The sequence below is a fragment of the Cystoisospora suis genome, assembly GCF_002600585.1.
Source record: "Cystoisospora suis strain Wien I chromosome Unknown contig_875, whole genome shotgun sequence".
Classification (NCBI taxonomy): domain Eukaryota; phylum Apicomplexa; class Conoidasida; order Eucoccidiorida; family Sarcocystidae; genus Cystoisospora; species Cystoisospora suis.
Window position 1 is genome coordinate 41,459 of NW_027153676.1, and position 14,465 is coordinate 55,923.

Below are 14,465 nucleotides of genomic sequence, written 5' to 3' on the forward strand. Positions count from 1 at the left end.
TAAAGAATCCCGCGTGAAGGCCTCCGACACCTCAGAGCCTGCCGGTATTGGGGAGTTAACGAGGAGGAGCAGCAGTATATGTTCATCACTGGGTAGGGAAGAGCCTTCGAGCTCGTTTTTTGTGAGTGACCACGCGATACCGACCTCCTGCTGGACCACCCTAACCGACGCTGAGACGGCGCTGCCCCTCCAAAGCCTTAACAACGATGTTCTGAGACTTGAGCATCTGTTTTATTTCATGAGCCTTGAGGACGCGAGACTTTTCTTTGCCACATTGGATTTTGACGGTAAGAGACTGCAGGTCGTTTTCCCGGCACGGTAGGGACGTCTGCCTTCTCCAGTAGCTCCGGACATCTAGAATCCAGGCTCACCCTCTTGTCAGTGCCGGAAGAAGCGGCTCGCAACAGATAAGGGACAGCGGCAAGCAGAGTAGTGGACAGCAACCGAGAATCCGAGGTGCTCCTCGGCGTCGTATCCGGCTGGCCGTTCGGCTTGTGGTAAAGTGTAGCGCTACAACTGTGCGCTTCTTAGAATAGCATAAGCGCGCAGATTACAGGAGTCTTTTAAGTGCTAGCCTTCAAATGGAGCATGAAGGTTCTTTGGACCTGCTGTATGAAGTGGCTGTACGACAGCCTTGCGTCTTCGCCTGTAGCACCCAGTAGCTCATGCTGGTCGTCCCCTGTCACTGGCCTTTTTCCGTGTCAGGCCAGGGTTTTGTGACGCGCGATCAATTCCTTTGTTCGTTGGAGGACTTGCACAGGGATATCTGGAGGTACCGTGCTGCAAATGAGGTACGCTGTGTCTCGAAGCTCTTGTGCTCAGGCACTTACATACAGCCCCGCTCCGCCAATGCCATTCGGCAGTGGCGATACCCCGCCAGGCCTCCAGGAGGCTCCCTTGTACCAGGCACCCACTGAAAATTGGAGAAAGCTATTCGGGAAAGCGTGCATGAGTTCTTTTGCCAAGCCTCGGACCTGCTGTCCCAGCGGGGGAGCCCCGCAGCGACGCTGTATTGATTGCGCACTTCATAGGCATTGGCGTTGTTTACAAATTTCCGATCAAGTCGTCTCCGAGGTGGTGCTACGTTTCTTGCCGGGGGTCCTGTCTCATGGAACTGGGCATGTCGCGTGGGCGTCATCGAGGTCAGCTCACTCAGTGCCCCGATTGTTCGGCACCGTGCATGTTTTGTCTAACCTCAGCTGAACAGGCAGATACTCCGGAGGGTTCATCTTCTTGTCGCATTTGTGACCGTGCCAGCTGCCTGCATCGTCGCCCTGCTGCTACTCCAGACTTTCTTGACCTTCTGCATTGCTGCTTCTCTTGCCGTTGTTGTCTTCGCGGCCCTTGCTTTTGCAGGTAGGCGTGTCACCAGCGTTCCGAGCCTTCTAGAACAGAGCAGACACTTATTCCTGGGTGCGGATTCGCTAATGTAGCTGTTTAGCGGGGCCTGGTACAATTCAGAAGAACGAGTCGCCCACACAGCGGAGAAATGTCTTACTCAGCCTGGATTTGTCGAATATCCAATATAGCTCGTAATCCTCTCTGGGGAAATTTGTAAACAACTGCCACCCCAGCTGTTTTCGCTTTGGCGCTACCGTTGCGAGCCCGGCTTACGCTGCCATCGGGAGTCTTGACGGCGGCGGCCATTCTAAATGCAGCCTGATTTCCGGGCACGATCGTCTCAAGAATTTTCAACCGGAAGAAGAGCAGAGGTCACTATTTGTGAACGCACAGTTTGCAATCACTGGTCGTCGGAGTTGGAACAGTCTTGAAAATGTGCTTCCTTGGTTTCAGGAAAACGCGAAGAAGAGCGCGCGTCTCACCGTGTTAATCCGCAGTCCTCGCTGTGGTGCTGTCTAATTCTATGGACTGTTAGAAGTTTTTCCACATAGATTGGTCATTGGTTTCAAGCAGACACAGAGATTCTGTTCTCGTGTGAGGATTGGTGTTTCTCAACTTCCACGCAGCTCCTCGAGTCTACCGTACAGCAGCTGTTTGGAACTTCCTCAGTCTGCGTCACCCGTTCAGTCTGGGAGACTTCGTTGAGCTAGCGTTGCCAGCTAGATGCAACTCCCCCTCAGTCGGTATTCTCCGGCGAGCGCGGACCGCTGAGGCGACACCACTAGAAACCGGAGTGGTCAGCGGCCTCGGCGGGGCCGCGGCCTTCACTGCACCCGCGAGCAGTGCCGCGGCACCGCGCTGGTGGCTGCATCTGGGCGACGTTGACGGACTCGGGATCGGGCCTTACGAGGCGTCTCCAGGTGTCGTCCGAGGGCGGTGCGTGCGAATCGATCTGCAGGAGATTGTAATTCGGCAGGTGGACGGAAGTGGCGAAGCCGTAAGCCAGAAACGCCTAACTTCCGCGCCAATGCCTCTGTTGTACTCTGGTATCACAAGCTGTAATCATAGCTTGAGCAGCGCCAGGTTTCCTCTGGATTACTTGCCGCACTGCTGACGTGGTCGGAGTTTGGAAGCCAAACGTACCTGCCTCCTGTGTCCTCGCTCTGCGCTACTGTGCTCGACAGCTTCGTTTGTCTCCGGCAGATGTCGCAAGGTGCAGTGTCCGCAATTTTTCACAATCTGTTGGCGCGGCTCGGGTATTGCTGGATCTCCTGATACTGGATGGGAAAACGCAAGATGATGTCGCGCGAACCATGCGGAGACTCAGGGTATGTCGGCTCCACAGTCATGTCGCTGTTCAACATGTCTGGTCTGCGTACCGCCGGTAACCGCAAGAAATCAACACAGTGCCGCCTCTTCTTGCCAGCCATTACAGCCAGAAGCTTTCGCGTTCAGATGCGTGTGGACCCCGCTTTTCCTGTGTAGTTAGGCGCACCAGAACATCCACGGTAAGAATAAGACAGCGTCAGCACTCGGAGTGAGAAGAGCGCCCGCGAATCCTAGTGCGTTAAAGAGGGGTGCCGCTGGCTCGAAGCTAGGTACTCTGTCACGCACCCAAAAGGCGCTGTGCACTTTTCCTCGAGTCCGCCAGTAACTTTTACCCCTTCTGCGAGTAGGGGGAACAAGAGTCGCTCCACCGGAGCCTGAGTCCGTCTCATCTTTGAGCCGCTGGTACGTGGACGTTGTAGCCGGGCTCTTCACAAATGACACCTGTCGCCTTTTCTGTTCGGCTACGCGGTCCTGTTTCCCTCAGGGAGCCCTCGTCGCGTACTGCGCGCTACATCCGCAAGACTGGCGTCTTCCCTTGCCTGCGGAAGCTATCCAGCCAAAACGCATACTTCCTGGTGGAGGCCTCTTGGTGAGCCCGCGGCAGTCGCGCATCGCGCCCCGGAGCATGCGTATTGACAAAGTGATCAGTGCAGTGCATTCTTACCGTGCACGGGTTTCCCCCACAGGGCGTCTCCGCGGTAGAGTGGCAGAAGCGATTCTTTTTCGCCGCGCGCCTGCACGAAATGCTTTGTTTCGACTGCTTTTTGTTGATCGTGCAGGTGAGGCTGACACTACTGCACCGGCTCTCCTGGGATCACGTTCGACGGATCCGAAGGGCGCGAGAAGCCCTCTCTCGGTGAGATACTCCCGCCCAGTTTACACTTAGCTTAGAGACTCGGGCGGAGAACCTTTCTACATGACAGGTCGCGTGAGTCGTAGACTTACAAACTTCCAACTTTCAACTGCTGAGCAAGCTGGCATGATGAAGCACTAGGAGAGTTTGACTACTCTCACTCTTTGGTACGCGACGTGGTCACTTCAATGCGTTGCTGGTTTTCAATGCATTCAGCTGCTTCGTCGGAGTTGCACGGCGTATTGTTGTTCCCATAGCTGCACTACACCTTTACTAGCTTTGGAAATAACCAACACGGCCAGCGATGCCATCCGGTCATTTGGTGTTCGCCGGCGGTGACTTAACAGAATCTCACACCGTTCCCACGCTTGGGTTGATCCACTGTTTCAGATCCCTGCTACACAGTTTTTCTGAGCTGGTCGGGGCGGCTAGATGTCCCCAACGCCAGTCGCCAGACGCTGACTAGCGAAGCAAACCATCGCAGAATACCGGAGTCGAGCACGAAACAAAGACTGTTATTCAGTGGCGGCGCTTACGTGTTTCTTCCTATCCGACCCGCATCCGGCGATGTGCGGGCTCGTTCTCGATGTCGCTATTCTTCGTGTGCCGTTTGATAATCATGTCCTCATCAGGACGTTCTCGCAGCTCTTCAGCGGCATCAGCCCCATTTCTGAACCTGCACCATCAACTATAGTGAGACGGGCGTCCTTTCACGGCGCTGCCTTGCTAAGCAGCGATACCCCAGATTCCCGGTGGCGGAGACGGGACACACTCTAAGTAAAGCTGTCTCTTTCACGTAACGGGCGCTGGGTATCGTACAACCTTTTGTCCGCGACGTCAATCTCTGTCAGCATCGTCGCTGGAGAATGCTGCCAGGCGAAGCACCGCTGACACAAGCTTTCTCGCGATCAACATCTTCGCTCCCGAGCGCCTGCTTTGACAAAAGCTGCCTCGTCTGACTCTCCCCCCGATCTCTTCAAACGGCGTGTCCAGACTCTTCCGATCCACGCCGTCTAAGGCGGCTTCAGAATCTAGCATGCAAGTTGGTTCTCATCGTTAACCAGCCAGGGTGTGTTTTCCTCTGGCTCGAAAAGGTAAGGACTACATCGCAAGGACTACTAATCCGCGCGCAGTACGGGGAATCACCTCGCAAAATCCGCTTCAGTCCCAGGGTTCGCTGTCCAGCCTTACGCCGACAGTCCCAGGGTTTGCTGTCCAGCCTTACGCCGAACGACTCTACCGGACAGCCGCACACTGCCCTGAATGCGAGACAAACGATCCAGCTTGGTTGCAGCCTGCGCATCGGAATCCGTTACGCGCCACAATTAAGACCAGCTCCACTGGGGAAACGTGCCCGCAGCTGAAACAAATAGCAGCAGCCGCACAGCTAGCACGTTTGTTCCGGGCCGCCCGATGGACACCGGCTCCAGCTGGGAACGGTGGCCGCAGCTGAGAGGAAGAGCAGCAGCCACACAGCTAGGGTATTCGTTCCGTGCCGCTGATCGAAACCTGCAGAACCCGACTCTCGGATTTTTAGCTGCGAGGCCTCTGAGGCTCGTCTTGGTTCGTCAAAACGCGGAACGGTCACAAAGGTCATGCGATGATGGTGGTTAGCACCCGCGGCCGGTGAACCAGCTTGCTCCCTTGAGAGCAAAGGCGAACGGCTACCGGAATCTCAGGCGGTTAACTTCACAGTTTTTACGTGCCACTTTTTCTGTTCAGCTTGCCTTGCCGTCTCCACCACGACATCGGAAATGCTATCTGGTGAACATGCTAACTCGTCAAGGTGGGGGCTTGACGTGTGATCGTGCGGTTTCAGTCCTTTGGGGCCGGGAAGCACGGATACGTGAATTCGGGCAGTTAGCCGCTCGAAGCTTGTGTGACTGCCACGGTGCACTGTTACCCGAAAAAGAAGAGCTACGGGTCCCTTCCTCGTTCCATTGACACGGGTACAGTATCAAATTCGTCCAATCATCTCCAAATGGACGGCCTTCTCAAAAACAAACCCTGAAATCACCAGCATGCAACAGCCCGCGATTTTTGCCGGCACCTTCTTCCGCCGCCCGTGAGAGACTTGGGGAAGCTGATATCGATCCTTTCCCAGAATTCCGCGCCCCCCGCCCGGTACTGGTGGTGCTCGCGGACACACAGCCTGGTGACCTCACATCGGCCGCTGACCTGTTTGGCCCCGCCTCTTTTGTCTCAAGCTCTTCTTCAACTGTTCTCTTCTCGTCCAGTCCGGTCAACATGTCAACAGTATTTGGAGCATCATCGTCACTTGTAGTTGTGACGTTGTCTGCCTCTTCAGGAAAAGAGCTCCTGTCCTGAGCCTCCACCTGCCTCGAGTGGCAAGCTGCAGACTCCCCCTGCTGCAGTCCCTGCGGCTGGCCTCGAGTCTGCGCAAGCGTCAGAGCAGACCGCTGTTTCACTTCATGAAAGACGCACCAGCCTCCAGCGTGCTCTTTGCCGGCTTCTTTGCTCTGTCGTAGTAGGCGTTGTAGCTCTCCGGCAGCAGGGAATACCGCTAGTCTTCTCGCGGGAGACATGACTTGACGAGTGCCATCCATTTCTGGCAACTCTCCGGAAACGGCACTCGACGCGGCGCGAGCAACCGCGGCCTCGGCTGCAGCCGCGCCCTTCGAGCCCCCACGGATGCGGGCCTCGGCGGCAGCAGCTGCTTGGTACTGCAGACGCCTGTGAGCTGGCAGCAACCGCGCGAATGCGCTGTCGAACTTGAGAGGGAGTACCGTATGCTGCGGAATGGCGGACAAGCGATAGGGTCCGATCGCGTACCGTCGCGTACGGCGGACCTAGCGTACGAAACAGGAAGCAGAACTGGCCACATTTCGAGACTTCGCTGTGCCGTGAGACCGGAGTTGACACTGGAGCGAAGCTAGTGTTGACACGGACGTGAAACTAACCACGCCACCGACGTGATATTAGAGATGACTTTGGCACAAGACAATACATCACTCTGGATCCGAGGCGCATACGCAGCACCGCGGAGCTGTGCCCACGAACGAAGACATTTGGTCCGCTGAACCACTGGAACCAAAGCGGCACTGCAGTCTTGCTCCGGAGCAGGAAGAGCACCCAGCAAAACAGATCCTCTCGTCAGCTCGCGCAGACCAGGCCCTTCCGGTGATGCCTTTGTACTACTGGATGCGCTATGAAAACCCTGTCCTCGCCGGGATACGGGCCAACGACAGGACGAAAGTGTCATGGAGCCACGGGAGGCATAGCCGCTGAGCGGTAGCGTCCTTACTTCGAGTCCGATGCTAGTCAGGAGCAATTTGATATCCATTCCCGGACGTTCGACAAGGTGCACCTGCAACAGCGGCAAACGGCGACCAGCAACAGGCGACTTACCAAGAGGCTGCCCCGACAGCTGAAAAAGAAAACTAGTTCGTAGCCGAGCGGCGCGGAACACAGTCCTTCTCGGATAAAAAGCGGAGCCGGAGACTATTTCACGTGGCCTCACATGGGCCGGGAGCGTTCCCCCACAAAATTCAATCGCGGGAATAAGGAAAACGAGCTCTTGGACAGCCCTGTGCTCTATCCGGAAGACATTTGTCTAGAAGTGGCTGTGTCGCCGCCTAGTGGAGCCGAGAGTGACTGTCGCAAAGCACTGTCCGCAGCCGCCAGCAACCTCCGCTTATCTCCGGCTATGAGCAAAAGCTGTGCGGATCTCCGGCAACCGTGCCCGTTCGGCCGTGCTGATGCTGACAGGCGTCAAACCGTGTATACCACAGCTACTCTGTACTGTTCCCCTCGAGACACTCCGGGCACGTACTGTGGAGTTTGCGTCACTCGCCTGCGGGCAGGTGCGGGGACGCTCCGAAAGGCAAAGGAGTTGTACTGTTCTCCTTCCGGACACACGCACAAATTACGAAACCAGCGCTGTAGCAGACTCGATTCCGCCAACATCCTGAAATCTCGGCAGTTCTTCACTGGAGAGGCAAGATGGGCTGCGGCAGGCATGAGAGCCTGAGATTCTCATGCACTAAAGGACAAGAACTCAGAAATGCCACCATCAGCTGCCGTCCACAGCTGGTGACGTTCAGGCGAAACACACGATGATCAATTCAAGGCTTACCCGGAGCCAGGCGCTGTTGTGCCATACACGAAGCAGTTGCACCTGTGATGAGAAAAACATTCAGTGTGCAAACCCGGACACACCCATTTACAAGCGGTCTATGATACCGCCACGGGACACTAACGCCGACGCGGGTGCACTTCTGACAGCCCACGGGCGTGACACGCTACTGCGAGGGTCAGACTTCCCCTATGTGACTGGCGCTTTCCAGAGAAAATCAGGGGCTCGCACCCGCTGTGCCTTTGGCGAGGAATAGTGGGCGCTCAGAGAAGAGCGCCCACGTGTTCAGGTAATAAGTGGGCTGCGATTCCGCTTGAGTACACGCACTACCTTACCCACACTGGACCGAAGTCGAACCCAGCCACGGTGACCCCGCATCGCCAATCCTCCCACAACCGGAAGCTGGGCAGAGTACCGCTGACTCGGATATCAAAAACCTGAAGGACATGGAGAGGCAAACACGGGAGGAGGACCGGGCACCATTTCCAAGAAAAGCTATCCTGCTCTAAATCTGAGAGTATGCCAGGCCTCGGGCAACGGTCCCACACAGAGAGGAAGAAAAGCTTTTGGGCCTCGAAGGTTCGCGAACCTGCAGAAGCTGCTTTTGTACTATTACGGTCAGTGGATTCATGCATTTCTGTCGGAGAAGTGGGATTACGTAGCGCATCTACAACCACTGGCTCCACCGTGCGGGTGGCGCCATCTCCACTCCCATCGTTTAACGGATCTTGCGTCTACGCATCCCCGTTCGCTAGTTGCTCGCTCCACCATTCTACATATTTCGTACGACAGTGCTGCATCTCTAACAATGAGACTGAGCTCCGAAATGGGGATCGGTATGGTCCCACGCTCAGACCCTGACCACGTGCACGCGAACAGACGATTGAGGAGATACGAGGTCCCCGGCGACCGATGACGATGAGGAACGGCAGGCGCAGTGTGGCACTGTCAACTACCCGAGCCTCAGGATCTCCGGGAGACCTAGCCGCCCTGTTACAGGCTCGCAAGGCGCCCCCGGGACACGAGCTGCCTGAGATGCCACCATTCACAGAAACCGACCCGGCGGGAATTGACGGATATGCCCGCAGCCTCTTGCTGCAGCAGAGCTATTAAGGCACAGTTAGAAACCCACGTTTGTCGAACTGAGCACTACTTAATGCCTCTGCGACCGCAACCACACGGCACACACGTGAACGTCCCAACGCGATTTGCTAACAGTCGTAATGAGAAACTACCCCGTTGTTCTGAACGCCCATTGAGCGAAAAAAAAGCGAGCCTATCGAGGCGTGCAGTGGGCCGCAGCTCGAGAAACCGGTCTGAAACACCGGCCAAACCTACCGACTGGACTCGATTTTGCGGGCACTGCACAGCATGCGCGAAGTCGCCGTCATTCGTCAGGAGTACAAGCCCTTCTGCATCCGGTGGCAGCGTCCGCTGTAGGATAGCAGGAGAGCCGCAACATCGGGATCGGAGCCTATAAACTGGATGCCAGGTGACTCGTCTCCACCACGAAGACAGGACACAACTAGAGGACAACTGCCGGTCAGACAGCCTTGTATCAGAGTGTCTGCTGATATAGCCCTCTCCTCAGCACAGTGTAGATTTGTCGGGGCCTCTCCCAACTCGGGAATGGAGAACCTATCCAACTGTCGAAAGTAACAAGACGCCACGAAACAGCATCGGTCACTCCAACTGACCGGGTGGGCACGCGGCGAACTAATAAAGCGTGACCTATCGAAAGCCCTCAACAGCGTATACGGGTGCCCCACACAGAAATGCGACAGCATAGTCAAAGTGGACCCGCTCCCGCGACCACTCACAAAAACACGGAAATGTTTGCGAGAAGCCGACGGGGGTTCTAGGACCCGCTACGCAATCGCGGAGTCACCCTCTACTTTTTCTCGGGGAACACCTACGATGACGACAAGATGTCGTGGTAGCTCCGCTAAAACAGGCTGCCTATCATGTTGCAACCGTGTGCTCATGCGGAATCGTCGATCTACGAACTCCTCCAACAGCGTGGCGTACTGTCCCGACGGCCTCCCGAAAGGGGCCTCGTCCGTCACCTGAGCCGCGTGCACTGTTTCCCTGCCTGGCATCACCTTGTCCTGCATTCGAGAAGACTCAGTGGAAGGCATATGCTGACGTGAGCGGGGCAGGCCGGCAGTGGAGGCCACTTCTAGAGATGCCGTGCACCCAACCGGCCTGCCGGCATGCTCCGCTAACGCTGCCGTATTCAGATGCTGCAGTCTGGTGGAGTCGGTGGCGAGCTGGCAACCGTCCTTCAGAGGCGTTTGACCGGACTCCGACGACTCCGCGGGCGGCGAACGATTTCGCCTGCTCTGTCTCCCGGTGCAAACCGAGAGCTCGTCTGGAAGAAGCTCTTGTTCAACGTATAGATGGTGCATAAGCGTGTGCAACGTTGGCACATCGTCCCGCCGTTCCAACACGCACAACACACGCCGCGGTTTCACAAGCCCGAAAAGCTGTGGGGTCGATACAGGGGGGGGAATCAGGGCACCTACACCAAACACACCAGCAACAAGAAGCGGGTGGGGCGTCCACTGAACTGGTGTCAGCCTCCTGTCAAGCAGTCGAGCGGATCTGGCTGAACACTAAATCAGTGGCCCGCGAAGTCAGATCAGCCGCTCTGCACTCCACGAGAGTGGGCCGGTAAATGCTGCACGCGCTAGACTTGATGCGGCTGGCGGCAAGATCGAGGAAGCACGCCCGCTTTGTGATGTCTGCGATAACAAGGACAGAGGAAGACAACACAGCAGCGACTTGCCCCTCCCTCCACCAGCTGTGTGACCTTTGCTTTCGTAGACTCTCTTCGGCTCCTTACCTTACTCATCTGTTGTCTCTTACCTTTGTAGCAAACAGTTGCCTCGCTACAAACTTCGATGTTCTGACAAATCGTCTCGCCGTCAACCTGAGAACAGCCACCGCCATTCCTGCTACACGTGCTCCGAGTGAAGCCAGTGTCGGACGAAGTGGCACACGTCTGTCCGGACCCGGCTGGCCATGGGCACCGTTGCCAGCGCCACCCGCACACGACCGTATCTTTCTCCAGAACGCCAGACGGGCTGGCAGTGCTGCCACGACAGCCCTTTTCTAGATGCAGACGCGCAAGTATCCGTGCAGGAAATCTACAGATTCGGACAACTGTGGTATAAGGCTGCGAATACAGTCGCAGCAGTTAAACCCATCTGACGACTCTATCTAGAGCAAAACTTGTACTTGGCTAGGGGCGCGGACCAAGATGCGGACTTTCCAACCATGTACAGCAGGATCACAACAGGCTCGAGAAGAAGCTCGAGCGTCAGGGCCGCGTAGAAACGACACCCCACCGAAAGGCCGCGTCGCAACCAAGAAAGTACATCAGAGAACGACAGAGCCGGACACCCACACAGCTCCAGACGGACGGCAACTGGACCAGGAAGCAGTACAAGCCAGTCCGGTGGCACGCACCGTAACAAGACCTGCAGCAATGGCCTTCTCCGCATCGCGCCTCGACAGCACACCAGCGAGGCTCAGCCTCCGAGCCAGCCATTCAAAGCGTCTGCCGAACATGCATGCAGCACAACAGGCGATCGCTGGCGACAATCATTCCACTTCTTCCACGAAGAACACCTGCACCGACGGTAGCGTCGAGAAGAAGCACGCCATGCAATCGGATGACAATCCAAGAATACACGGAATGACATCTTGTATGCTGAAACACGGCCATGGTATACCGAAGGGAAACACGTGCCTCTCAGAATCCACGCAACAAGGAAAGCAGCAGAACAGAACGACAACGGAGTCTGCATGTCATCACCGTATCTTTTTGGGGGGGGGGCAAGTCCGTGCAAGGCAGCCGGACAAACCTCCTATTGGTGTCGTGCCGGTGATCTGAAGCACGGCACCGGATCCGTTCATACCGCCGACGTACTGATAAACAGACAGGAGACAGAGGCTGATTCTCGGGAGGGCCGGTGCCACACAACCACTAACGCTGGTGTTAGTAGGGACAGACTCGGCCACACACAGACATCCAAGTCAAGCAACCACTGAAGCTACCGTGAATAGCCAGACAGGTGGATACACGAGGACCCGTAGGCAGACACCAGCATCCGCAGCCTGAGCTAGAAAGGAGGGTACGTCTCCTGTACTAGATCATGTCCGGAAAATGCTATCACGCGCGGACTGTGCATAGGCGGGCCTCCTAGACGTGTAACCAAACAAAAATGACCGCGACAAGATACGCGGGCTTCGGATGAAAGTTCACTCGGTTCCTTAGCACTGCGTCAACTCGTAGTGGCCGTGGCTGAACAGGTACTAAGAATAACAGGCGTGTGCCTGAAACCTGTCTGGGTCAGTCGCATTCTCTTTTGGGGAGCGGTAGGACTAGACGCAAGTGGTTTCGACGCGAAGCAGGAGCAATAGGTATACAAGCGTACACACGCTTCTAGCGCACCTAACAGGCGCGACTCTCGTATCCGTTTGCGAAAGAGCTTACGTCCGTCCGAGTTGTAAGGTCCTGCCCAACATGGTGCGACCCGCTTTCCCTTGTTCAGTCCACGTTGAAGCCCTGCGTCTTCGGTTCGTGGACAAACAGAATCTAAGTGTCAGAAGGTATTCTGAATACGAGACGACCACCTAAATCAGCTGGTCAGCGACAAGCCACTGGTAGGTAACATGTTTGACTGAGTGCAAAACAGTCTTTTACCACACTGGCAAAGGCTCGCTGAAACTCACGCCGCACCCCCATTAACACCCACCAAGTGGCCTGTTGACGCTCATTTCACAGCTGCCCCCACGTGAAGGGAGCAGCCCGCTCCAACGGAGGATCAACGGCGACAGCAAAGGAAGACACCGGGTTTTCTGATCTGCTGGGGACTTTGGCTGCCATAACTCCTGTTGGGCACACCCGGGAGACGATGATAGCTCGAGGGAGCAATTGGGTATCCCCGCGACAAAGAGAAAGATCGGAATGTCGACAAACGACTTTCGATAGACAGAACGCGCCCGACCGCGTTAACAAACCTCACAGCGTAACAGCAAAAAGTGCGCTGGAGCTTCGAAAAGGCTACTCGCGCGGAGGCAGGCTAGAGAGCCACCAGCGGTGGGGATTAAGTGCCCGGAGTGCACAGGCACCCCTTGCGTCATCTCCGTGTCTTTCCTTCTGTCGTGGTCTCGCGTGAAAGTATACGTTCAATCCGAACAGTAGAGCCGCGTCCAGAAAAACACAGGGAACACACTGCGATGCTCTCCTTTCTGCAAACCCGACATCGGGGTCGACTGGGCGACGTGTGCCGGCGTAAGACACCACGAGGCAGGTCAAAAGGTTGGATCTGAGACTGCTTCCGCTAGACAGCATGCCTGTTCGGGTTGTTGTTCGGCCTCTCATTACAGTGGGGAAAAGATGACAACTCCTCAGCGCACTTCCGGGTGGCCCCACTAAAGAGTGAATGCAGTCCAGTAACGGTTTAAATGCCGGACAATGCAGCGACCGATGCTTTACATAACAGCGAAGGGGAGACTAGGTTCTGCCCGTGGGCGTGCGTGGAGGCTTCAAGCAGCAACGGCCAACGGAGAAAGAAGGCCGGGCGAAGAGCAACGGGGCGCAGCTCAAAGTGCCGCGCGCTTCACGCACAGTGCTCTGTTGTAGCATGTAGAATCATGTAGAACTGTACAATCTAGTTCGTTTTTTCTAGCCATTTTGAAAACGGCACGCGTCTGTGTCAGGTCTCCTTCAGAAGCATATTGCTACCTATGACTTCAGAACGATGCGGACGCGGGACCAGGAGGCGGGTACAAAGAAAAGCGAGATTCTTTCCTCGAAAAAAACGAGGCACGCCTGAAAGTCGTGGATATCTACACGAATCAGACGGGGCCTGACGCGGTTCCAAGGGCGAGAGGAGCTCGCTGACAGCGAGACTAAAGGAAAGGTAAGTGCATGTCTCTTCTACCTTCTCTTTCTTGAAGCTCCGTCAACGTAAGTGCAAACAGCTCGGACCCCCGAAGGCGGCGTAGACTGTACGTCCGAACACGGCGGCGCATTAGACGAATATTTATGGGGCTGCCCCTAATCAACGCTGAAAGGTTGAGATCTCCTTGACGGGTAGAATCCCGGGAGAGACCTGCCACATGCGCATGCAAGTTTCTGGAGACCACGGAGAGCCCCGTGATACGCGGTGTACCACAAGGCCAGTAAGACTCCCCTGTCAGATCTCCGCGAAAAGGGCTACTGACAAGGGAACGGGGGTGTGTCAGGATCAACAGCGTGTGACGCGAGTGATGTGTGGTGTAACGGAGTATACATATAGTGCCCCACGAATCGCGCGTGCTATGCCCGGGTGTGTCGTGACGTAACGCGTGAAGGACAGAACAAAAAATTCCAGGGTTATGACCTCATACTTTCCCCCTCGTGGCACGAGAGAGGGATCAGAATAGGAGTCCGTCTGAGGATAGCATTTTTGGCGCAGTGGCCCGGGAACTCCGCTCTCCGAGGGCCTCGGTTTGCGGAGCGCGCGAGAAAATCCCTTCGCGCTATTCTTTTCGTCTGTACCGGAGCGAATTCCGGCCGTTTGCTGTATTTACCATCCAGAGAGTCTAACAACTCGTCTGCTCATCTGCGACCTGGTACAAGTAATTACGCAGAAAAAGCAACGAAATGATGCCGTCATCCCCCAGACGCAGAAGTCCTTCGCATATTGCGACTCGAAACATCGAATGTCACACGGAAAGGTACCGTAAGGAAAGGTGCCGTGTGAGCCCCCGTGTATCGACTGAGTCGACTACACCATGCTATTAGGTCTGCCAGTTCTTACTGTTGGAGTCTCACTGTAACGATTCTTGGTG

At 55.9% G+C, this 14,465-nt stretch overlaps 2 protein-coding genes across 2 annotated transcripts; one reads left to right on the top strand and one right to left on the bottom strand.

The window, feature by feature from the left end:
• Window positions 1–204: 204 nt before the first annotated feature.
• CSUI_002092 (uncharacterized protein) lies at window positions 205–2,669 on the top strand (the record flags this gene model as incomplete). The annotated part of the gene is made up of 5 exons (XM_068062294.1): window positions 205–287; window positions 706–791; window positions 1,200–1,356; window positions 1,968–2,338; window positions 2,526–2,669. Coding segments are annotated over exons 1-5 (807 nt in total), but the record flags the coding sequence as incomplete, so codon positions are not given.
• A 2,738-nt stretch (window positions 2,670–5,407) lies between these two features.
• CSUI_002093 (pseudouridine synthase) lies at window positions 5,408–13,699 on the bottom strand. The gene is made up of 8 exons (XM_068062295.1): window positions 12,121–13,699; window positions 11,091–11,181; window positions 10,488–10,551; window positions 9,536–10,140; window positions 8,958–9,053; window positions 7,955–8,056; window positions 6,789–6,851; window positions 5,408–6,333 (listed from the first exon to the last, which is right to left on the bottom strand). Exons 1-8 carry the CDS (start codon window positions 12,150–12,152, stop codon window positions 5,518–5,520), a joined length of 1,869 nt encoding a protein of 622 aa, XP_067925734.1. The 5' UTR covers window positions 12,153–13,699; the 3' UTR covers window positions 5,408–5,517.
• Between the last annotated feature and the right edge of the window lie 766 nt (window positions 13,700–14,465).

Excerpts from the sequence above, each read along its gene's own strand:
- CSUI_002093 (XM_068062295.1), bottom strand. The coding sequence starts at position 12,152 with ATGTTGGGCAGGACCTTACAACTCGGACGGAC. Across the intron at positions 10,552-11,090 it reads TTGCTGCAGGTCTTGTTACG|GTTGACGGCGAGACGATTTG; the intron begins GTGCGTGCCACC and ends GGCTGTTCTCAG. Across the intron at positions 10,141-10,487 it reads GGCAACTGTTTGCTACAAAG|GTGCCCTGATTCCCCCCCCT; the intron begins GTAAGAGACAAC and ends TGTTTGGTGTAG.